General features: G+C 32.1%; 2 protein-coding genes across 7 annotated transcripts in view; one reads left to right on the forward strand and one right to left on the reverse strand.

Moving 5' to 3' along the window:
* The window catches only part of LOC107070240 (acetylcholinesterase), a 60,978-nt gene extending 37,824 nt beyond the window's left edge, over window positions 1-23,154 (reverse strand). Inside the window, exons 1-2 of one of the 4 annotated variants that reach the window (XM_015328250.2) lie at window positions 23,051-23,154; window positions 21,822-22,103 (exon numbers count right to left, since the gene is read on the reverse strand). The gene's annotated coding sequence lies outside the window, so the exon portion shown is untranslated. Of the gene's footprint in view, window positions 1-5,642; window positions 5,726-21,821; window positions 22,104-22,587; window positions 22,884-22,917 lie in introns of those variants that run through there. The other 3 variants (XM_015328249.2, XM_015328251.2, XM_015328255.2) reach the window with 3 other exon arrangements.
* On the forward strand, window positions 239-26,677 carry LOC107070173 (uncharacterized). Of its 3 annotated transcripts, none has more exons than XM_089170470.1 (7): window positions 239-378; window positions 13,216-13,346; window positions 25,234-25,472; window positions 25,577-25,724; window positions 25,866-26,057; window positions 26,222-26,330; window positions 26,433-26,677. In XM_089170470.1, exons 3-7 carry the CDS (start codon window positions 25,364-25,366, stop codon window positions 26,622-26,624), a joined length of 750 nt encoding a protein of 249 aa, XP_089026596.1. In that variant the 5' UTR covers window positions 239-378; window positions 13,216-13,346; window positions 25,234-25,363; the 3' UTR covers window positions 26,625-26,677. The 3 variants fall into 3 exon arrangements, with proteins under 3 accessions (XP_089026596.1, XP_089026595.1, XP_089026594.1); XM_089170469.1 differs by having other exon boundaries at window positions 13,216-13,342; XM_089170468.1 differs by lacking the exons at window positions 239-378; window positions 13,216-13,346 and adding an exon at window positions 24,577-25,128.
* The last annotated feature ends 75 nt before the right edge of the window (window positions 26,678-26,752 follow it).

Here is a 26,752-nt window from a genome sequence, read left to right on the forward strand (position 1 = left end):
AGAATAAAAAGAGAATGATAGATAATATAATTTGTAAGATAGTATATCAAGGAGGGGTGGTGGGAAAAGGTGGGGGGGGGGGAAGGTACACGTTCTATACATAGATACAGAGATATGCATTATACATATATAGGAAGGTAGATACACAAATAAAAATGAATTTGAACGGCTGATAAAGCTCACACAAATAGAAGAAGAGTGACGAACTCGTCTCGGCTCGTATTTATCTCTCTCTCTTTCTCTTTCTCTTTCTCTTTCTCTCTCTCTCTCTAGACGCGTTAAAACCAGCGCTCTAATTTTAGCTTCCTGTTTTTCTGACTGTCAGTAGTCTGCTCATACGAAACAATATCGTTGATCGAGACACGATAAGAAAGACAGGTAAGTTTAGACAGGTATAACTATTACTATTTTTTGTTGTTGTTGTTGTCTAGGATCATTAATCGAAAGAAATGAAAGAAAGGAAAAAATGTTGGTTGTTGATTTTTAAACCCAGCGAGAATACGAGTTCTGTTGAAAAACAAATTACATTAGAGTCAGTCGGGGTTAATTCGAAAGAAAATTTTCGATGAAACACCCTCACCATCACCACCACCACTACCAACCATCACCACTACATCTAATGGAATAGTTCGTTCGTTCGTTCGTTCATTCGTTCGTTCGTTCGTTCGATCGATCAGATCGATAGATTCATTTGGATAAATCCCCCGAAAAGCCATTTTCTCGTGAAGAGATGTTGCGCGTTCGCATTTGCTCTTTGAATAGTCGAGCGTAAAAGCCAGGGAGAATTAGTGGCCGCGAAACTAAACGCAAAATTCATGACGGTCGCCAGTGGTATCGGTAAATGCGTTTAACGTTCTCTCTCTCTCTCTCTTTCTCTCTCTATCTGGTTTCGTTTATCCGGAATAACTAATTGTAAGAAGATTTCATTAAGCAAAATTTATACGAACGTTTTCAATTTGAAAACGTTATTAACTGTTATAACGAAATAATACAAAATAAAAAAAATAATAATAATAAAAATAAAACGATTTATAATTTAAAATGAGGATTACAATTTTGTTTGCAAATAAATAATATCGTAGTCATAATAATGTTGTAGAAAATGATCAAATTGAATATTTATGTAAAATATGTACGTAACGGATAATAACATCGTTGAGGCAAATGGACGAGGAATATCCTAACGAATGAACGAATGAACGAATGAACGAACGAGAAAAGCTAAATGCTTTTCGTTGCGTTGTTTTACGTAGTACCAGTGAGAGAAGAGAAGAGAAGAGCAGAGATGAGAGGAGAGTAGGAAAGGTCTTCCCTTTTGAAAGAGAATCTGGCATAGAGGAAATTGCGATGCTGCGGCGGACTTGACGACTCGTCCTCCTCCCAACCCACTCGACGATGGTTTTCAAACCTTTAACGTTTCTGCTGGTGCATCTCGTGAATAAGACTTATTAGTAGGTTTTCCCTACCTACACCTATATACACCTCTACATATGTATGTATGTATGTATGTGTGTGTAGGTACCTTTGATAGAAAGAAAAAGACAAAACGTGGACGCATACACAGAGAAAAACGAGAAAGAGAGAGAGTGAGAGAGAGAGAGAGAGAAGATTTCTCAGTTTGCACTGGGACCTTTTTTTTCCTTTCTTTTCTTCTTTTCTCTCCAACAGTTTTTTAATCATTCCAAGCTCGTCCCGATTTACAGTCATGTAACTGTAACCTGTAACCTGTAACATCAACATCAACGGCAACCGATGTGTCACGTGTTTCTTTGTAAATGCAACTACTCGACCGAGCATGCAGCACCAGCAGCATCAAACTGCACCAGCAGTAGCAGCACCAGCACCAGCACCAGTACACTTCGCTTATTCAGTTGACAGCGCACGGATGAAATTGTCAGCGCAATTTGAACGCGCGGGAAGCACGCTGTCTAAGCGACGTATGACGTAATGAGAGGAGGATAGAGACCGGGATAAAACCAACGACAAACGAGCGTGGGATTAATTTTCAATTTGCAGCAGCAGGCCGCCCTACGACCAACCAACCAACGTACCAACCAACGAACCAACCCTCCCCATCCCTTCTTCCTTTCCTATCGCACAAAAAGCTGTTGCTGCTACTACTGCTACTGCTATTGCTATTGGTACTACTACTACTACTACTACTACTACTACTACTATTGTATTATTACTTTTGCTACTAGTTCGTACTGCCAATACTATTGCTGTTACACTAGCGACTATCGATTTTCTCTCTTCGTACATTTCGATACGATCTCTCGCAAACCCTTTCCTATATTTCCGATTAAATATCAACGCGCTACGGCGTTGATTAAACGGCACTTCGTGCGATAACCAACGATCGAGGTTTTATGGGCTTGATCATCCACGTTCGAACTTTATAACGAAAAATTTATTTCTCTCTCTCTCTCTTTTCTATTTTTTTTTTATTTTAGTTACGTAACATTTAAATCTATGTATGTTTAATATTTTCACGGTTTTAATGGGTCTATCAGAAAATGATTGTCAATCGTTTGAATGTTCATAATGTAATCTTATAAACATAATTGATTATTAATTAAATATAAAATATTTATTTAAAAAAAAAAAAAATGAGAGACACAGATAAGGTCGTGTTAAATCCTGTGAACAATTCTCTTGCATGGAAGGAAGGTATCAAAGGGTTGACAAAATGGTGGAGAAAAAAAAACAAAAAGGGATTTCAAAAACTTGGAGAGAACAAAACACGTTCTCACGAAGGGAAAGAAGAAAAGGTTGGACGGTGTTTCTTTGCGAAAAATAAAATGAAGAAATAAAGAATTAAGAGAAAGAAAAAGAGAGAGAAAGAGAGAGAGAGAGAAAGAGAGAGAGAAAGAGAGAGAGAAATGGAATGAGTCAACGACAGAAGCCATTCAGTGGCCATGAACCGGTCACGGCTTTATACGAGTTAAGAGAGAGAGAACTTGGTTACAATGTCAAAGGCCTTGGTAGTTCGAAGTCCCGACGAAGACGCCCGAGGGAAGAGGAGAGAGAATGAGAGAGAAAGAGAGAGAGAGACGTCTCGCGGTTTACCCTTCGTCGGTGTCAACCGCTTATGCGCGGCAACCTAACCACCCCCCTCCCCTCTTTCCCTTTTCCATCCACCCCTTCCGACTGTAGTACCCAACACCAGAAATTATCGGTCGCCAACTTACGTTTGAACATTTTCACCAAAAATATCAAATAATTACAAGCAAAATGTATTCTCCTTAAAAAAAAAAAAAAATACTTTTTTTGTTACTTTTTACAAGAAATAATTTGTCATTGAATGTTTTTATTTTATTAAAAAAAAAGAAAGAAAAAAACTCTGTAGATTTTTAATCTCAAATTTGAATTAAATCGAAAATTACGAGTATGAGAAAATGAATTTAAGGTACTAATGAATTTTCAAGTTAAAATACTTTTTTTTACGGTTTAGTTGTTGTTTCGTGTGTATTAATTTGTTTTTTATTATTTTTCTCTCTAATCTAGAATTTGTATTAGATGAAAGTTTTAAATAAGAAATAATTCTGTTAAATGAGCTTTCTTTCTCTCTCTCTTCTCTCTCTCTCTCTCTCTCTCTCTAGTTTTAATACGTTTAGAATGCATTACTGTTTCGTGCAATTTGTTTTTCTAATCTCGCGCATTTAAATTAGAAGTAAAAGTTGCAAATAAGAAATGAGCTTAGCTTGACTGAATGCATTCTCAGATTTTATGTACAAAGTTCTTTTTTCTTTTTTCTATTCTACATTATTTTTTATATAATATTGCATTTCTTTAAACAAATGAATAAAATGTACTTACTCGTACGTATAAAAAGAAAAAATATATATTTGATTGTTTCTAACTATTGACAAAATTAAAATTAAAAATAAAATAATTACATTGTATTTTTCCATAAATGAAGTAACGATAAGTATATATAGTTCATCAATCTCATGATAAAATATCTACAATTTTCTAATCCTCCATTTTATAATAATATTAAAAATAAAAAAAAATAAAGTAAAAAAAAACCGTAAAATTCGCCAAATATTTTAGATTTACTTGATACGCGTTCAAAAGGTTTTACCCTGGCATGCCATGGCAGCACAAAATTCCTCTTACTTAATCAATTATTCTTTTTCTCGTTCGTTAGTTACTTCTGTTAGTAAACAAGTCAAACCTTTTAACGTAAAAGTTCACGGTCCGATATATAAAGCAGTAAAGAGAGAGAGAGAGAGAAAAAGAGAGAGAGAGAGAGAGAGAAAGAGACAGACACGGAAGACCTCGTTTCGAAAATAAATTCGTTCGTTCGTTCGTTCGTTCGTTCGTTCGTCTTTTCGTCGCCTAGCCAAATCTTTTTACGATCCCTTTTTTTCAACCATTTTACCCGTCTCTGTGCACTTTCCCATTTAATCCCAATGAAAAAATAATAATAATAACTTTCTTTTTTCTAACTAATTAATTTTCTAAATCTTGTAACTTTTATTAATCAACTAGGGGTGCCCCCGCTACGCGTTACTGTGGTTTACAATCAGTCTGATACACACGTCTTTAAGTCAACGAATTACCTTATACCGGTTATAAATTGAGATATAAACTATTCTATTTTTCAAATTGGATGAAACTGCACACAGTGTGTAAAATTTTATTCAAATCAGTTCAGTAGTTTAGGAATCCATTGCGGACAAACAACGTGACACATAATTTATATATATTAAGAAAATATAAACTATTCTATCTTTTAAGTTGAATAAAACTACACACAGTGTGTAAAATTTGATTCAAATCGGTTCAATAGTTTAGAAGTTTATTGCGGACAAACAACGTGACACGTAAATTTATATACATTAAGATGTGATTTAAAAAATTTGTCTATTTAAATTTGATAAATTTTAAAAATAATATTTAAAAGAAAGAAAAATCCATTACTTTGTCAATAATTCAATTCATCTCTGTTTTATATTATTTATTTCTATAATTATAATTACATCTCTTTGACGGGAGAATATCAAGCAAGGGCTAGGCTAGGGAAGGGTAGGGTAGCATAGTGTAGGATGGGAGGGTTAAAGGGGTAAAATTTCCTAACGTAGCAGTATATGAATTTGGCAGAAACGATGTATCACGTTTTATGCTTGGTGAGCGTGTAATAGGTAGAAAGGCCAGAACCGCAACGTATCTGCAGTACAAGCCACATTCGTAGTTGCAACTCTGCAACGATTCTACGTACGAATACAACCCAAACGTGTTATAACTATGAGAAGAGAACAGAGAAGATTGGGGAGGAGGGCGGGGCGGGGGGCGGGGACGGGGGGCGGGGGGTAAAACTACGGAAAGAAAGATACGCATAAAAAAAGAATTAAAAAACAAAACAAAAATGAAATGCACCTCTACACACGTGTATTATAAACTACATGAAAAAAAAACAAACAAACAAATGAATAAAAGGGACAATAAACGGAGAAGTATAAAAGTGGCACGAGAGGAGGAGGAGGAGGAGGAGGAGGAGGAGGGTAGAAGATATGTCGTTTGAAATACTAAACTTTAAGCACGATTATCTCGACTATGCCAGAGGCCAAAGTTTCGTGCACGTGCAAAAATTACCGAGGGTTCGTTTTTTTTTTCACTCCCTCTCTCTCCCTTACTCGGAATTTTTGCCTAGCTGGCTTGGTTGGTTGGTTGGTTGGTTGGTTGGTTGGTTGGCTGACTGCCGACGAACGTAGTTTCCTACCCCGCTTGAGATTAACAGATGGCTAATCCCGACTTTGCTCTTTCCGCCAATTAGTGACCTCGCTACGTATTTCCTTTCCCCCTCCCTCTCTCTCTCTCTCTCTCTCTCTCTCTCTATCTATGTATATATCTATCTATCTATCTCTGTTTCTCTATAACAAAACTCATATATACTCCGATAGTCTGTTTAAAGTTAGCAGAGTTTCAAGTTGAAAGAAAGCACTAGGTGGAAAAAAGAAAGTTTTTTTTTTTTTTTTTTTTTCTTATTCTCTCACAAAATGAGTATAGGCGAACGTAACAAAGTTTCCCTTATTCTTTTTAGACCCCCTTTGGCTAGGAGGTTCTTATCAAAGATAAAGAAAGATAGAAGTGATAAAGCAAAAAATTCGTTCGTTCTTCTGTTCTTCTTCTTACAAAAAAAAAAAAAAAAAAAGAAAAAAAAATACAAGAGAAATCAATATCGAAGAATTGAAAAGAAAAGGAATGAGTGAAGTGAAAGACGTTAATATTATGTAGTACGTTATATATATATATATATATATATATATATATATATATATAAGGGTTGTTACCGAATCATTTTAGTTAAGGTTATTTAGTTACGAGCAAATAGGCATTAGAAAAGAAGTAATGAAGATATCAGTAGATCACAAGACGATAGTCGTCGCATTCAGACGTCAGTAATAATCCTTGACCCAGTTACCGTCGTGCGAGTCAAATATTGACCTAACTCTCTTTCTCTTATTCTCGCGCAAACTTTCCTCTCTTTCTTTCTCTCTTTATTTATTTCTCATCCCTCTCACATATATATATATATATATATTTTTTTTTTCCGAGGTCCGAAGCCTGTCTTTACGAAGTCGTTAAAGCGAAAGGTCTATCCCTACCCCCCCCCCCTGTTCCACCCCCATCTTAAACCACGACACCGTTTCGCGGCTCGTTAACGTCGCAAGTTGACGATAGTATACCTCTGGCATATATTAAAAGACAATAACGACCAACTCTTTTTTCTTATTCTTTATTTCACCTTTATTCTACTAACTTGAAATGACCCTAACATCAATTAAATCCTCCTATCATCAAATTGAATAATTCCTTTTGTATTATATTCGTAACCACGATTAATCCCCACTGATCAATCAATCAATCAATCAACCCAACTGACTGTTTAATGAGGGTAGTAAAAGAAAGAATAAAAGAAAGAAAGAAAGAAAGAAAGAAGAGGGTCAGTGATACACAGGTACCCCCAACGACGTGTACGTTTCTTTCTACCCCTTCGATGATAAACATGAACTTTACTCACGATGGGGTAGTCCATTAAGCGATAGGAGGACATAGGCAACGGATATGGTCGAGAAAAGAGTCTCCCTCGAGTGACCTCGTAATTGATACGTCCCTTTTGTTTGCTCGGACAAGATATCTTCTTCCCTCCCTCACCCACCACTCAACCGATATTCAACCCCCCACCCTATCCACCCAACTGTTATCACCCAACCCCATCCCATTCTCGTTTATCCTGGACAATAAGGATCGTAGAATGGACGTGCAAAGTTCACGCGATACTTGCCTAGATAGATCCTAACTATTAGGAACGTTTTACTATTCCTAGTCTCTAAAACGTTCATCAGATCACAGATACATAGATACACCCTCGGGTAAACTTATAATCTTTTCTTTTCTTTTCTTTGTAAAAAAAAAAAAAAAAAAAAAAAAAACGAAAAAAAACTTTAGATCTTGGATGGATGCTGCGATATGACAGGATTTTTGTTCTCTTCTAGGTCGACGAGTAACACGGATACTTTAAAAAGGTTTACGCCAACTTCTTATCTTTTACCCGATAATAAGACGTGTCAAAGATTATTTGTCACTTTAAGTCAATCACATTTTTTTTTTTTTTTTTGATTATAATTTTAATTCTATAATATTGTTTCTATCAACGATAAATTAATTAACAAGTTAACTGTTATTGACAAATATTATTGTCATGGTTCAATTCTAAGTGCGTGCTCGCTACGATGCCACACAGTTAATTGGTTAATCATTTTAATATTATATTTATTTTTATATATTATTATTATTATATTATAAGAAAATAAGTACTTATGTTTATTATTAGTACCTACAATTTTTAATTTATAATTTATAAATTGTATTTATCCCCATCTGTTAGAATCTTATCGAACTAACAGAGATAATCATGACACTAATTAATTAATAAACAAATAATTCGATTATAAATTGAGATATAAACTATGCTATCTTTCAAGTTGGATAAAACTGTATACAGTGTGTAAAATTTGATTAAAATCAGTTCAGTAATTTAGGAGTCTATTGCGGACAAACAACGTCACACATAATTTTATATGTATTAAGATGTGATTTAACAAAATAATAGAAAGAATAATTGAGATGCACATGATTTACTTGATAAATCCAATCTATTCGATGCATTCTTACGTGCTACTTGAAAGAATATATATATATATATATATATAGCTCTTGCTAGCTTTAAAGAAAATCCTAGCGAAGTGTCTTTTCTCCTCGAATAGTCAACTCGAGGATTTAGGATGTATAGTATGTATGGTACCTAGAGTCGATCGATATCTACTCGAAAAGTCGGCAAATAACTTTAGGTCAAGCATCCTGCCACGAAAAATAACTTGTTCGAGGGGTTCGAGGGGTTCCAAAGGGGTTCGAGGTGAGTGCATGTAAAGTCGGGGTTGCTTCGTTAACTCGTGTATCATCAAATTCTTATTTGTCTTTTTATTTTTACTTCACACGTGTCTTTCTTATTAATATTGTTTTTCATCGTATCTTTCGATATTCTTACATACAATTTGATCAATATCTCGAATTTGATTATAACTATAAGGGATCAATTTTTTCTAATCATAAAAAGACAAAGAAAATTGCAGTTAACATCATAGAATAGGTTTGTTTGTTTTTTTTTTTGTTTTTTTTTTTTTGTAGGAAAAGTCACGAAAATATTCTCAAGATGTTTCAAATGAAATAAACTTTGGTCTGAAGAGATATTGGGTAAAAGGAAAACAAATTAATCTAAATATTTCAGTGACCTTTATTATAGACGACAGAAAAATTGTACTTTTTTTTTTTTTTATTAGAACGAACGAGTAATGAAAAATTCAAGAAGGTTATTTTTAAAAAAAAAAAAAAAGCTATTTCCTCTTTTTTTGTTTTTTTTTTTTTAAAAAAAGATAATTATATATACTAATACGTATGCATTTAGCGTTGAAATTTTCATTAGAAAAAAAGAAGAAAAGAAAGTTCTTAAATTAAATTTCTAAAAGTTTCCAAATATTTAAGCTGACCTATAACACTATGCGGGAGATTCGATATATAATACGGTTAGTATGTATATTATACATACATACATACATATATACATACATACATACATATAGTCGATTGTAAAAGTAAAGTAATGGAGTAACGTGCCAGGCTAAACCAGACACCGCCACCGCCAACCGGAGTTCTATTCTCCTACTCGAACCAACGACTTTGTACCTTTACCTTTGTACCTTTTTACCTCTATTTTTCCATTCCCCCTTTTCTTTGTGTGTTCGTCTTCATTTTTGTTTTTTTCTTTTTTTTTTTTTTTTCATTGAAAGAAATAAACCTCGGAACATTCCTAAGTGATTTCGAGAGGTTTCTTCTTCTTCTGCATTTTTTCTTTTTTTTACTTTTCTTGAAGTACATTTTTACAAAAGAATAAAAACACAGGACACAAACAAATATGTTTGTCCAATAAAAAAATATATGAAAATTAATTCATTTTTAAAATGATCATATTTTTTTTTTTTAAATTTCTTTAATATTATTATCATTATGATGAATTTAATAATAATCATCAATTAAAATATTATCGAATTATTTGTTATTTAGCAACGTTTATAATTGTTATAATGATTCTTGTGGTCTGAAGGATTAAATGAGAGATCAAAATATGTTGAACATTTTCAGGACAGTATTAGGACAGTGAATGAAATTCATAATCTCGAAAGGATTTGAAACCACTAATAATACACGTTCAAACCACAAGAAATGGATAAACTGTTGTTGTCTCTGTTTTCTATTTTGATATTAATGCAAACCATTTAATGTCACCATAAACGAAATGCAAACGACTTAAAAGGGATTTGAGAAAATAATCACGAAAAAAGATATCATTCAAAAAAAAACCCTCTAGTAAGTAGGGTATACTTAATATTAATTATTAATATTCATTATACTTTATTATATTATTTTAATTTATTATATTATTAATATTAATTATATTACTTAGTAGAGTAATAATATTAATTAAATATATATATATATATATTATTTTAATATTAATATAAAAATTATTAATTATAAATATTAAATTAAATAATAATGAAATAAATAATAATTAAATAAAATTATAAATAATTTTAATTTATATTATTATTATTATTATTATAATATATATATAATTACTGTATATTTTTTGTTATTAAAAATAAATAAGAAAAAAATGATTTACCATTATAGAACAATTGACTTTTAAAATGAACATTTTTCAAATATTCAGATTAAATGGAAAAAATAAACTATCTACGATATTTATAGATACAACATTACGATCTGAATGTAAAATAAAAAAAAAAAAAGGATAAGATACGTGAAACAAAAGGAAGATACCATGTTTTTTTTTTTTTTTTTTTTTTTTTGAAGTGATATGGATATGCCTGAAGCGATATACTCGACAGTCGTTTAATATCAACCGTTGTGTTCGTAAAAGTTCCTTTTTATTTTTTTTTTATTTGCAAAAATCAGAGCATCCTTCGTATTAGATGATGCACCGTGAGATGCAACTAGAATAAAATATACAATATGAAATCATTATAAAAAAAAAAAGAAATAAAAAAAGAAATATTTTTCGTTCATTTTCTCTCTCTCTCTCTCTCTCTCTCTTATTCTTTTATTCACCTTATTCGCACTTTTCCTATCTCTTTTTCTCTTTCAGATCCAATTAATGTTTAAACCAACAAATCCACGAAAAGTTTCGACCGTCGAAAGCATCCAACGGACTAACTTGGCCCGCACATTTAAGCAAATTGAAGTAGAACTTCAACGCGTAATTTTGCCCAACCCAAATTCATTTTATGTTCTCTTTGTATCTATATATATATATGTGTGTGTGTGTGTGTATGTGTGCGCGTGTGTGAGTGTGTGTGTTTATATAAGCGAATGGATCGAATAGAATTATGTTTCGTTTTTCTTTTCTTTTCTACGGTGAATAAGTAATAAGTTCATGTTTTTTTATAAATTAATTCTCATCACACACACAAACTCACACACAAACACAGACACACATACACATACTTATACACAGGACACAAAGAATCATATTGTCAACCCAGTTTTTATTTCTTAACAATATTTTTCTTCATGTGTTCGTTTAATAATTAATAATCTTAATATATATATATATATATATATATATATATATATATAAAAAAAATTGTTTGTCCGCAATGGACTCCTAAACTACTGATCCGATTTTAATTAAATTTTGCATACTGTATGCAGTTTCATCCAACTTGAAAGATAGGATAATTTAGATCTTAATTTATAATCGCAATATTATTTTATTAATCGCGAATTATTTATTATTCGTGTGTATCGGACTGATTGTGAGCCACAGCAACGCGTGGCGGGACACCCCTATTGTATTATAAAAATTTAAAGTTTTTTAGTTGAAATTTTCTTTCAAAATTATTCACCCTAGAAATGTTTCTATCAATAAAGAGAGAGAGAGAGAGAGAGATAGATAGAGAAAAGAATTAAAAAAATATCAAATAAAATAGAAGGAAGAATAAAACGGTTTCAGATAATCTTTGATCACATTTCTATCTTCGTGCCGATGACGTCGAGTGTTATCGAATGAACGACAGCTTTTTCAAACTCTTCGACTTTCACCTAAATCCTATCTTTCTTTCTTTTTTTTTTTTTTTCATACGTATACACATCTATATTTATATATATATATATATATACAAGTTATGACATTATTCGTATTAAGTTCTACTTCGTATAATACGTTTTTGACAAATTACACAATTCTATCATTTATTTCAAATCAACGAACAAAATCAATGATAAAAATACAAAAAAAAAAGAAAAAAAGAAGGGAAAAAATATTAATAAAAATTAATGAAAAAGTAATTGAATCTAAAAACAAAAACAAAAATATTGCACTTTGCACACACACACACACCCTTTATTAAATACCACCACACGTGCAACTTTTGTTTTCATTTTCCATAATTACCACCCCAGTCTTTCAAAATCCGCCATAGAAGTAATTCATTGATAAAAAGAAAAAACAACAACAACAACAACAACAACAAAAGTTATCAAATAAATGATAACATTACAAATATGATGAAAATAATTAATAATACACCAATGATAGACTTTCCTTAGGGGGTAGGGGGTACGGGGAGAAGGGGGGAGGGCTCGGGGTGATATATTATATTTATTTGGGCACTTGACCCCATCGGTAAAAAGCAACCCCAAAAAGAGGTGGCGAGTTAGTTCGGGGTCGAGGGGTGAAAGAGGGGGTCGGGCGGGGTGGGGCGGGGGTGGTGGGCTTTGAGCGGACGCAGCGTCCTTTCGATAGGAGTGCAGCACCGGGTGGCAATGCGTCGGTGGCCTGCCTGCTGTGCTGTGCTGTGCTGTGCTGTGCTGTGCTGTGCTGCAGCCGCAATGCAGCGCATCGACGAAAAAAAAAAAAAATAAAAAAGAGAATAGAAAAGAAAAGAAAAGAAAAAAGTTTCTTCTTCATTCGTTCGTTCGTTCGTTCGTTCATTCGGACGACGACGACAACGACGACGAACGACGACGAACGACGAAAATTACATTTTTTTATTTTCTCTTTTTTTATTTCATTATTCGTTCTCTAATATCCCCTCCCCTTACTTCCTCCACCCACCACCCTCCTCCCTACGCTCCCACCATTGATTTTATATCGCGTATTATATTTATTCGTAGAAGCGCGAGAACCTAAAATATTTCCTATATTGGTGACAGAGAATGAAAGAGGAGAACAAATAAAGGTATCGATATAATGGCGGATTCGGTTGAATGGACCCCGAACCAGATTGACGTATTTTTATTATTATTTCTTTCTTTCTTTCTTTCTTACTCTTCTCCCTTTACCGTTTATGTTGAATTTTGTTTTGTTTTATTTGTTCTTTTTTTCTTTTAACTCCTCCTATCAATTTTATCGGGCCCTACGACGTATCGCCCGTTCTAGGATCGAATGAATGCTTCCATAAATTGAATATATAAATTTACGAAGAAAGTTGAAATGAGACAACAGATGGTGAATGAGACAACAAATTTTTGACAATTTTGTACAAAAACATTTGGACCTTTTTTTTCATAAAGTAATCGTAGTTAGGATTAGCAATAAAAAATAATAATAATAATAATTCGTAGGAAATGAAGGTAATCAAACATTTGTCGAAGGTTTTCTGGTTGGAATATTGAAATCCTTGTGAGACGACGACGATGACGACGACGACGACTACTTGAGAAACGAGTACGATTCCAAATCGAATATCTCGTAAGTACGTTCGAATTTTCTTTTTCAAACTTGCCTCTACCATTTACTTTCTTTTGTTTTTTGTTTTTGTTTTTTTTTTGAGGATTATTCGTCAACGTGTCTAAAATACACGCATACATACATACTTAGTTCTATACCACGAGTGTTGGAAATTTTTTGTGACATATTTCGGTAATCGTTTTGAATGAGAAAAAAAATAAAAAAGTCCTACGATTCGTCTCTCATGAATTTTAATACACGAGAAAGGGAAAGTAGTATAAACCAAAAATAATCATACATATTCGCAAGTTATTGAATTAATCCCGAAAAATAAATTCTCTCGTCTGGAATTTTGAGATAAATTATTTAACAAAATGATTTTATTTTTGGCCAATTCAATTAGCTCAAATGTGTCTGATCACTTTTAATTTATACTACTTTCATTTTAACACAAATCAAAAATCGTATCGTCAATTTTGTTTCATCTATCCAATAAGATACTTTTTAACGATGTATAGAAGAAAATCTTTGAATGATTCTCAATTTGTTGTTAATTAATTGCATCTACATTACATCTAATAAATTAGTCAAAAAAAGAAAACACAAAAATGAAATAACAACGACTCTCTAATCTATGTTTTTGTAAGTAAACGTGTTTATGGTCATTATAGACAACGACAAATTTTTTTTACTAACAATTCATCTAACGTACAATCAAGTTTTCCATCTAAATTGTTCCCGCGATTTCGTGCCACCTACTACAAAAAAAAAACAAACCCCTATAGGTATACTTATCGGTATTTCTGTAAATATCTACTCTAAAAAAGGAAGATTAATCGAGTCCTAGGTGTATGGAACAAAACAAAACAAAACAAAAAATGTAGTCTACGAAATAATCAACCAAACGTATTGTCAAAGTAAAGTCAATTTAGATTTAGAACAACCCTACCCAACCCTATTATATCTTATCTTAATACATATAAAATTACGTGTTGTCACGTTGTTTGTTCGCAATGGACTCCTAAACTACTGAACCATAACCATAATCGAATTATTTGTTTATTAACAAAAAGTTGGACTGATTGTGAGCCACAGCTACGCGTGTCGGGGCACCCCCCCTAGTATACTATATATAGGGTGTCTAATATATGATCTAAAAACGTAAATGAAGAAAAGAAAAACTATGAAGTAGACTTGGGATTGATCCGATTCGGATAAGAACGTCGACAACGTAAATGAGCGTAACGAGAACATGGGTTTTGGAAAATAAGCAAGAAATATGTAGAGTATGACTCGAGCCAGCTTATAACGTGGAAACCTTGAATTAATCGTCGCTTCATCGAGCGTTCTCTTTATTTACGACCCCACCCCCGCCCCCTCCCCTCCCCCTTCCTTTACCCCGTTCTTTTCGGTTTGACGAGCATTCAGAAAAAAAAAGCCCATTTCGCTAGCGCTTTCAGATAAAGCCCGTAGTCTTTCGAAATTCTTCTCTTCGTATGCGTCATCGTCATCGTAGTAATAGTAGTAGTAGTAGTAGTAAGCCAACCTCTTTTCTACCTTTCTCTTTCTTTCTCACTCACTCTATTTCTCTCTCTTCTCTTACCCCCTTTTTTCTACGACATCCACCTACGACAAGAAAAGATAAAGAAAGAGAGAGAGAAAGAGAGATGGATAGAGGAAGAGTGACAACTTCTTTCATCAAACGATTCATTCTGACGCACATGGTATGCCCCACTTTTATGTTAAGTTAAAAAAAAAACATGGAAACAAAAATCAATCCTTCTCTTTTTTTTTTTTTTTTTTTTAATAAACCTAATTATATTCAGACATGTAAGAATAAAAATATTACAAGAATTTGTAAAGAATGTGAGGAAGTATGATGAAGCAAGTAGTTTTGGTTTGCTAAAACTTCTGCAGGTTCTTCGATGAACCTTCCGTCACGCGATATTTGCCGCTAGAATACCATTAACGTTTTATATATATATATATATATGTATGTATGTATGTATATGTATATGTGGTACACTCTTCTTTCCCTTCCGCACCCTGTTAAACTCATAACATACATTGACGTACTTATACGTGTGTGAAACAAACGTCAAGTTACTCTCACACGACGAGAGAAAGTCCTAGGGATAGGAAAGGATAGATTAACCCGGTTAGATAAGAATCTACGGCGAATGTGCCAGTTTAATGGAAGGGGTTTAGAAAGGTGTGCAGATGTTAGTTGCTGGATAGTGTTGGCTAAGTCTACGGGGTGGTTAAAGAGCTATCTTTTTTTTGCTTTAAATAAAAAAAAAAAACCCTACGACGTTTTACTCTGTCTAATAATTTAAATTTAAGTATATATATCTTAATATATATAAATTACGTGTGTCACGTTGTTTGTCCGCAATGGGCTACTAAACTACTGAACTGATTTGAATAAAATTTTACACACTGTGTGCAGTTTCATTTAACTTGAAAGATAGGATAGTTTATATCTCAATTTATAATTGACCTTACTATATATAGTACTACACCCCTAGTATATATATACAGCATCGTTCCAACAGATTAGCATTTTTCCATTTGGTTTGAACTTTCTGGCACGTCGTCCAATTTTTTTTTTTTTTTTTTTCATTGCGGCCTAAGAGATTTATAAATATTGCACTGTAGTTGCCAAAAGGTGCGACCTTTTCGTTCTTAAGCCGGAAGAACTGAGTTGAAGTTACCGGTGCAGATCCCCTCCCTCTGTCGCATTTTAATTATGAATGTTAGTAACTTATCGGTTCTTTTTCTCTCTTCTTCTTCTTCTTCTTCTTCTTCGTGAAAAATCGTACATTCAGTTCTCGTATCATACTTTTATATGTGTGTGTGTGTGTATATATATACACAGGTAAAAGAATTCTTGGAGAAATTGGGTTATGGCGGAAACACATTGCGCTATTGTGACGCGTTGCAGTTTGCTGGTGCATCGAACGTTATATAACTTACTTAGTACGTGTTTAGACCTGTGTATACATCGTGGATGTGTATGTGTATGTGTATGTGTGTATTACCTGCATATACTCATGTTGAAGATTTTTTGGCAAGGTCGGCCAATCTTTCGCGTCTTTTCTACTCGGATTCCTACTATTCATTACTTTCTTATCGATAAAATTCTCTCGAGTTAGGATCCGAAATTGATTGCTCGTCCGAAAGGTTTGAAAATAAGGTATAGATAAATTTTAATTAAACATATTAGCGTATATAAATATAATACTCTTGAAAAAAATAGAATACGAAGACCGCGAATGGAAGGATCGTGTTCAGGGTCGGGAACAATTGCGGGATTTGGTATTTGCGACAATGAACTTTTGAGTTCCTAATACCAATTAATAATAATAATAATAATTATTATTATTATTATAATACTATCGAATATTTTGTCATATTTCAAAATCCATTTTAATTTGTCGTGATGAAAAATAATATGTGAAATTTGTATTTGAATTAATATCATCAATTCATTCACGTTCAAATTTCAAATGAATTACCTATCAATGATTAGAAATAAATTCATCATTTACCATTGAATAATAATTGTATAATTTTTTTCAATAATAATAATAATAATAATAATAATAATAACGTTGAAACATTTCAAGATGAGATTTTTCTTTTAAAAAAAAAAAAAAAATATTCTAACATTTTTAATTAATTCCATTCTCCTCTTCTCTCGTGTTTAATCAAAGAACACTTGTCAAGCGTGTATAAAAATAATAAAGAAAAAAAAAAACAATTTAAAATATAAATGTTGGTGGTAGGGGGAAGAGGAAGGGGGAGGGGGAGGGGGAGGGGGGAGGAAACGTTAACGAATGGAGTTTTAGAAAATTCAAAAGAAATTTTCATAATCGTTGTAACTTTCAATGAGAAAGACGAGATTTAAAGTACCGAGAGAAGCGTTTCTCTCTACTCAACTCGGGGTGGTAGGTAGGTAGGTAGGTAGGTAGGTAGGTAGGTAGGTAGGTAGGTAGGTAGGTAGGTAGGTAGGTGTAGTACGGTAAAAATGTGCTGGCTAATTGGTGCGAAGGTTCGTTAGCGTCGAGCTACGTAATAATTAGTAGTTAAGGCTCGATGTGACTCGACGAGCGTGGAGTAACACGAAAGTTACAACTACCACGTGCACTTACACACACCCAATGCATGTGAATATGTATATTGTGCATATATGTATATATATATATATACGTGTTTTTACGAACAACGTATGTATATTGTTTCGAAGTACCGATTAATCGAGCACGTAAATTTCTCTCTCTCTCTCTCTCTTTCTTTCATTTCTTTTTTTAAATCATACAAACACACGATAATAATCGTGGTACCAACTGAAACTACAAACAAAATCAATTCAATTTTCTATTATTTCTCTCTATTTATTTATTTTTTTTTTTTTTTTTTAAGTGAAAAACTTCCTTAGAATGGGTGTAATTTGAAAAAATGTAACGCAACGATTAGGCGGCGATGTAACGGAGCGGTAGGCGGCTATGTAACGGAGCGGTGGGAACCGATGAAACACGGCCAAGATACTAAATAAGAAGAAAATACAATTATTCTACAGCAGATATTTAGTATTCGTTTCATTCTCTCGAAACTTAGTTTTTTTTTCGATGGTTTCACTTGAAATACGTGTGATCTGCACACATGTTGTTGTTGTTGTTGTTATTTTTTTTTTTCTAATGTCGCTTTTGAAAGATATATTTTTAATCGTAACGAAGGTGACAAAAAAATGCATCGATTATTTAAATCTTTTGGGGGGGGGGAAATAAAAACTAAGAACAAAGATTGACACTTTTGAACGAAGAAACAACGGCATTTATATTCAATTTTCTTACGTTTTCAATAAACTTTCCTCAACTTTTTCAATTGTCCCGTTTTTTTTTGTTTGTTTTTTTGCAAAAGATGTATGTAGTAAGTTCAACCGATATGTGTCGTTCATTTTCTCTTTCTCTTTCTCACTCTCACGTAGGTAGACACACACGATTAATGCTGCATTGATTCGTCCACCGAGTGAGAAATAGTCGGGGACAGGGGGAAATTCATAATTGTGGAATCGAGCGTAGTTGGGTCACGGGTCCTATTTTTAGCTGCTTCTGATTGTGAGTTCAAACGAAAGCAAAGGCCACCACCTGTGTGTATCCAACGTTTGCTTTACGCTGTCGCTTTATTGTCTGCTCTCTTCGCTAACTTTATCTTTCTCTTGCTCTCTCTCTCTTTTTTTTTCTCAACTTACCCCCCTACGCCCCACCCCACCTCCACCCCCTACTAAACCTACTAACAAAATGTTACATCAATTCTCAAGAAAAAAAACATCCCTTTGGCTTCATCTCTCTCTCTCTCTCTCTCTCCCTTTTTTCTTTCTCATTTTCTTTCGTTATGAAAAAAAAAAAAAATCCGAAAATTTTGGGCATCGTCGCATCAATCATTTCATTTCATTTTGCTACAAATAATTTCAAGATATTTTTTTTGTTTTTTTTGGTTTCATTTTGACATATCTCAAATGTGTGATCAATTTTATTGTATTTTTATTAATTTTTATTTTATTTATATATATAAAAAAATGACAACTTTATCCATTTCAAATAATATTTATCGATCTCGAATGTAATCTAAATAGAAAAAAAAAAAAAAAATAACACGTTCGCTATTATATTATGAGAGATTTGAAATTTAGGTGATTGAAATTCGAGTGAATTTTTTCTACAAACGTTATTGACAAAAAAACAAAAAAAAAGAAAAAAAGGATAAAAAGAAGGGGGGATGGGAGGGGGAGGGAGAAGAGAATAAAAGCCAATGGCTGATGTTAGAGATATGATAAAAATCCAACAATTTTTTTTTGTTTTATTTTACTTTGCAATATCGGCTCTATTTCTCTATCTCTTTTCTTTACTAGTACTCTTTTACTACTCGGTTCTTATTCACGGTCTCTTATTCGACACTAGCACGATTTACCACGAGACGACTCTTTTATAAGAAAAAGAGAGAGAAAAAGATAAAGAGAAAGAAAGAGAGAGAGAGAGAGAGAGTTAGCTTCCCTAGTCGTTTACTCTCTTTCGTCATCTTAGCCGTGCATTGTGCCACCCTTAAAGTTCTCAGAAACGTGTGCAATATTAAAAAGCTGCTTCTCTCTCTCTCTCTCTCTCTCTCTCTTTCTCTCTTTCTCTCTTTCTCTCTTTCTCTCTTTCTCTCTTTCTCTCTTTCTCTCTTTCTCTATTTCCCTTTAGTTCACTGAGAAAACCAAGAGAGAAAGAAGCTTTACTAGCAAAAGCTTTGACAAAGGATCGACGACGACGACGACGATGACGACGACGATCCTCCGATAGTCGGTCGTATCCTCCTATCGTCCTTCTTCCCTTTTAAAGACTACCTAGAAAAGCCCCGATTTTCTACTACCAAAGACTTAATAGGATCTCAAATGCGAACTATTTCAAATAGATTACCTAAAAACGAAACTTTTAAATATATCAATGGTATAAAAGAAGTATTAAGAAGATGATAAGGTATGAAGAAATACTTTTTAACTAAAACGAACTAACTTTTGTTTTTTCTTACTCCATTTCCCCCCCCCACCCCCGATAAATCGAAGTACACGATTCGATATTTGTTCTTTTCTCGTTTTTTTGAACCGAAGAACAATAATATATATATTTTAAAAAGAAAAATTATACAGTCATGTATTTTATACATTGCATTAGATTTATAAGATTTCCAAATGCATTAACACGTTAATGATAAATACCAACACGTCAACACCGAATTATCGTCGTACTTTTATCCAAATTAAAATACTATATATGATTATTATTAATGTAATAATATTGTTACTGTAAATGGAAGGATTATCGTTGTTTCATATAGGTTCGAGCTTTATCGAACGGTCGACCTCGAGAGGTGTAAGGCAGCTCGATTATTCTGATGCATTGAGCTTAAGCCTAGTCGAAATTTATCACTTGCTTTATCTCTCTCTCTCTCTCTGTCTCTCTCTCTCTGTCTCTCTCTCTCACTCTCCCTTTCTCTCACACTCGATTCAAGGTAGTAAACCTTAAACACACGAGGCTTCACCATAACCGATCGTACAGCTTAACGTCGTCTCTATCCGTCAGCTTTGTCAATGTGGCCGTTAATTCACGCGAAATAATCGAAGTATCGGCATTGAGGCAAATAGAAAGAGAAAGATGAACATATGTATATATGTATATATGTATATTATTCGTGTGAAAAGTTAGAGAAAGAGAAAGAGAAAGAGAGAGAGAGAAAGTTTCATCAACTAAATATGATCATACTCTTACTCTCGATTGATATTATCGAAATTTCTCAATTAAAATTCAATTACATTTAAAGTAATATTATTCATTAAAATATATATAAGATAAAGAGAGAGAGAGAGAGAGAGAAAGAGATGATCATTAGCTATTATTTCCTTTTATTATTTATCTAGATCTATTGTAATTTAATAAATAAGATAAGATACTTTTTATAAACATTTGAAGTAAAAAAAAAAGAAGGATGACGAATAATTCGTATGATTAGAAATTAGTTTTTAATTGATATTCGTTTCTTATTTGAAAATAACACAAGCAGAAAAACAAGTCTAAGGGGTGATCGAAAAGAAGAGAAAATCCGTTCAGATGTGATAATCGATAATCGATCGATAGCTTTCTTTCTTTCTTTCTTTCTCTTTCTTTTTCTATTTCTTGAGTGGCTTTTGTTACATACGAAAAAGGGGTAGTAACTGGCAATAGCAATAGCAGAAATTGTCCCACCACCACCACCATCACCACCATTACTATTGCATTACTATTGCACATGAGATTATTGCGATCACGAGTCTCATTTCGTGCGGGTTAAAGTTTGCGAATGAAAATATTGAAAAACTACCCCTTTCTGAAAGATACGATATTGGTCATAGAACGTAAAATAATCTCACGAATATCGACACTCTCTCTCTCTCTCTCTTTATCTCACTTTATTTGATATAAAAAAATAAATAAATAAATAAAACAACCCTTATAATAAATTCAAGAAATTTCTATCTCAATCATACAGTCATCTTTCTTTGGTAAATAATAAAAAAAGAACAATAAATGAATATTAAAAACTACGCGAAATTTGTTCATACAATCAAAATGGTGGAAGATTGAACGAAACAGAAGAAATGTATGAAGACAAATTTGAGGATTTCATCTCGTTTCCATGTACAAAAATGTGTCTACCGTCGGTGAGAGAAAGAGCGAGAAAGAGAGAGAGAGAGAGATTTACACACACAGGAACACACTATCAAACAAAATTGAAATATTTTTTAACGAACAATTCGTACGATTTTTTCTTGAGAAAAAAAATAAATAAATTCACGTCGTTAGTTTGATTATAATATTGCAAGTAACACGCAAACACACACACACACACAGACACACGTATACAGTCGAGAGATGAAGGGTAGAGGAGGAGACAAATAAAAAGGGCAATGCATTATATTTACCTTAGCTCTAAGAGCAGCAGCAGTAGCAGCGTTTTTACTCTTTCCAATTGGTGTCGAGTTTTTACGCGCGATTCTTACTCCTCGTTCGGATTCTCGGCATGCCTTGACAAAGTGCAAATAGTGTTCTTTACGGTCCTTAAGATTATTCGTAATAGTTTATTTATTTATTTCCTTCCTTCCTTCCTTCCTTCCTTCCTTAATTTTTGTTCTTTTTTGTCCCTTTTTCTTTCAGACGAATCGTCCACTCGTACGAGGGAAGAAGAGAACCAGTTGTGGTAACACCTGATGATGGTTATTACGGTAATGACGGGGAAAAAAACGCGATTGAGAGAAAAAAAAGATTCAACTAAACTAACAGAAGGTTAGTTACTAAACTAATAGAAGGAAGTGAGAAGATAATAACAAGATAAATTGAACGAGGGATTAAAGAAAGACTAAATAATAGACCAAATTTACGATAAGAAATAAATAAAAGAAGAAGAAGAAGAAAATGTCTTGCAATAATTTTTCGCACGTATTTTTTTTTTTTTTCCCCAACCCCTTTCATTCCCAAACACACATGCGAGAATAATGATCCTCGATTAGACCCAGAGACCGGTATTCGCGATCAACAAACAAACAACAGTAACAACAACAACAACAATAACAATAACTACGACGACGAAAATAATCAGAGATAAAAAGAGAAAGAGGGAAAGATTATTTAAACAAATAACTGTGACAAAAAAAAAAAAAGAAAAAAAGTTAATTTATAATCAAATCACACCTTTAGAAAATAATTTCTCTCTTTCTCTCTCTCTCTCTCTCTCTCTCCCTCTTTCACTCTTTGATACTTTGTTTATCGTTTACTTGTTTTTTTTTTTTTTTAATTATTTCTAAAAATCGTGTTAAATGTCGTACTCTCGATGTATGCGTGAATACCAAAGAGAAAGAAGGAAATGAGAGAAAAGATGAGATAGAAAAATTTGATGAATAATATTATATAAATATTCTAATGTTGTTATTTGTTTTTGTTTTGTTATTGTTTTTGTTTTTGGTTTTTGGTTTTGGTTTTGGTTTTCTTTTCTTTTCTTTTTGTCAGAATAATGGCACCAACGTGTTAAAATCTGGACGGCGAAATGATAACGGCCGACGCAATCGCGGGAGGTGATAACGATAAAAGAGAGAGAGAGAAGAACAAGAGTATGTGTGTGTGTGTATGTATTAGAGAAGACTTAAAACAAGCAAACCGCGAGAGAAGTAGGCCGGTTAACCGTTCAGGCCGCACTGACGAGTCGAGTCACGGCTAGTAAGAGTGAACTGCTCTGCCACCCAACCAACCCCCTCTCCAAACCCCTCTCCAACCCTTCTTCTACCCCCACTAGACTCACTTCACCCTTTCCTTTCTACCCCTTTCTCTCTCCTACTCCTCTTTACCTGTATATATATATATATATAGGTATACACCTATATCTTTCTTTCTTTCTTTCTCTCTCTCTCATTCGTTCTCTTGTTCTTCTCCCTTTATCAAGCCGCATCACATTTTCTCTCTCTCTCTCTCTCTCTCTCATTCTCTCATTCTCTTTCTGCTTCTTGTTCATCCCTTCTTTTTATCTCATCTACCTTCTTCAAATTCTTTCTTTTTTTCTTCTTCTTCTTTTCTCGCAATCGTGTACGACCACTTCAATTACATTTTTTTTCTTCTCTCTCTCTCTCTCTCTCTCTTATTATTTATACTATTTTTTTTTTTTGTTGTTCTTGAATTATGTTTCTGTTTTTTTTTTTTAACGAGTCATTGACACATCATGTAAATACTTATTTTTCTTCTTATTATTATTATTATTATTATTGTTTATCTTGAATTTTAACATAAAACACACGCGACGAACATATTGTGGTGATTACATGGAAAATATTTTTTTTAAATAATTTATTACACATAGAAATATTAATTTAATGATATATATATACTTTGTAGCAATGTGTCTTTTAAAAAAAAAATAAAAAAAAAAATTTCAACTTAATTAAAGTTTTACAAATGACGCGACAATTATCAAACAGGTATTGTCTTCTAATCGTGAAATTGATTTCGTTGTCACATTGATTATACGGCAACTGATTCTCGTCTCGTTTGTTACATTAATTTGGTTTGATAATCAACCTATTTAATAGTCTACTACCATAGTCAGTCAATAACTATTACAATTAAACCCGAGATAAATTGTCACATTGATAATGTTACAAGCAATTTAAATATCTTTTGTTTTATATCAATTTGGTTTGATAATCAATAGTCTGTTTAATAGTCTGACATTTTAATAGTCTGACATAGTTAGTCTCTTACTACTATTGTCTGATCAATAAATCTTTTTTAACTATTCTAATATATTAATTTTTTTCTTTTTTTGATTTAATTAAAATATTACCGTTTGTGTTTTATCAAATTCAAACAATATAAAACATTATAAATATATAAAACTAGGGGTGTCCAGCCACGCGTTGCTGTGGCTCACAATCACAGTCCGACTTTTTATTAATAAACAAATAATTCGATTATATATTGAGATATAAATTATCCTATCTTTCAAGTTGGATGAAACTGCACAAAGTGTGTAAAATTTGATTAAAATTGATTCAGTAGTTTAAGAGTCTATTGCGGACAAACAACGTGATACGTAATTTATATATATATTAAGAAAATAAAATATTAAATAAATAAATGTTGCATATTGAATTCTCGTCAAATAACAAAAAAAAAAGATGACATTACAGTTGATAGACGATCGTGATAATCAATTCAATAACGAAATCATATGTTAATTAATAATATATATATACATATATATATTGAGATCAAATCGAATAATTAAATTTCAATATCATATACTTTAATTAAATAACTTTTTTTATAAATTCATATATTAAAAGATAAGAACGGAATAAAACCAGACGACAATCCTTTAAATTTGTTCGAATATTTGGAAAACATTTAAAAACAAAAATGTAGACAATTATTGTCATTACCTATCAATGACTCGTCAATGATAACAAAAAACGTATATGTCTATTACGAAAGTTAAATTAATGATTAAGCACCAATTATACTTAAGTTTTGAACGTTATCACATGCATTTGTTATCTCATTTTTTTTTTTTATTTTTTTTTTGAACCAATGAATTTCAATATTCAGTATTAACCGTTTGAACTGGAAACACACGAAGAGACTAAAAAGTTCGAAAGTGTTAATTATAAGAAAACAATATTATTATTAATTCTCATGAAGTCGAAAGAGAGTGAAAGTTGACACGTTATTAGAATGATTTTTCAAGTAAGTTTGTAATTATTTTCATACTTTTTGTTATAAGTAGATAAAAAAAAAAAAAAAAATACAAAAAGGACATTCATATAAATTAACAGAATTGTTTGTTGACAGAATATATCCATTTAAAAAGGGAAAATAAATAATGTAATTAAAAAAAACATATTCATTGAATGTCATCAAAAACGTTGAATATTAATAATATAAAAAAATCAAATAAAAAAAATAGCAAACGTATTGAGGAATGACAAGGAAATTGTTCATTTTGCCTTATATGAAAATTGTATTTTTACTATTGATAACTATTTTGATACCATGCTATTATGGTTTGATGTACGGAGGTGATACAGGCAGTAAGTTACTGTAAATATTAGGAAAAAAAAAAACTATACATTTTTATAGATTTTTTTTTTTGAATTTTTTGATCATTGTTTTTATTCATTTTTTTTTTTTTAAGAATCTTACTTTGACATATACACCGCAATCGTAGTTGAAAAATTTCGAGAAGTTATGAGAAATGGGAATGAAACACTTGAAATTCCAATTATGGATCCCTTTAAACTCGATCAATTTGAATACAACATTCGAGAAAAGTTTAACATTGAGTGAGTATATTATTTATAATAATATATTTTTAATTGAAATCTTACGATTGATATTATCATCCGATATATCAAATAAAATGAAGTGTCCATATTGATAATCAAAAACGAATGAAACAATGATTTGTATTCTATGGAAAAAAGGGCTCAAGGATATCTACAAAATTTGCAAATAAACAAATTGTCCACTTACAAGATCATACAAGCAGAATTTCATTTATTTAGAATAAAAGTTAATGTACATTATATATGGGATTCGATCGAGTTGATTACAGATTATAATTTGACGGGAATTTATGAACATTTTTTACCAGTTTATGGATTAGGTGAAATCGAGTGAGTACAACAACAACAAATCTATCAAATATCAACTTTATGTTATGAAATAAAACAAAGACAACAAAATTCAAATGTGTAATATTTGTTTAATATAATATAACAAATAATATCATTAAATATGTTTTTTTTTTTTTTTTTTGTTATCTTTTTCAATATGCAAGTGCAATTGTGAAAGGTTTAGACGTAGAAGTGATCATGGGACTTTGGATTAAAAATGGATATTTATACGTACGAAATTTACAATCAGCGATCAAACTCGAAGAATTAGACGTAAATATATATATATATATTTTTTTTTCTTCATGTAAAATCATTGTTTAATCCGTTGTGATATTAATGAACACGTTCAAATCATTTGTTTTTTTTTTTTAGATCAAAGTAACTGGATTATTTAACAACAAACATATTTCAAACATCATAAGTATTATCCTGTCGAATGTTGCACCACAATTAGTAGATATATATCAAGAAGAATTAACCGAACTATTGAACACTTCGGCTACAGATATTATTAATGATTTACAGAAAAACAACACTTTATGGGATTTAATATTTAATTCTTAAAAAAAAAAAAAAAAAAAAAATAAGAAGTCAAAATAAATCCAAAAATCATTTGACATAGTTTAGTTTCTTTCCCCCCCCCCCATAATCGCCCCATAATCTTAAGTTGTTTTTTTTTATATAATAAATAT

Source organism: Polistes dominula, unplaced genomic scaffold, assembly GCF_049000335.1.
Source record: "Polistes dominula isolate Pdom_NZ unplaced genomic scaffold, Pdom_raw_medaka contig_15, whole genome shotgun sequence".
NCBI classification, from domain to species: domain Eukaryota; kingdom Metazoa; phylum Arthropoda; class Insecta; order Hymenoptera; family Vespidae; genus Polistes; species Polistes dominula.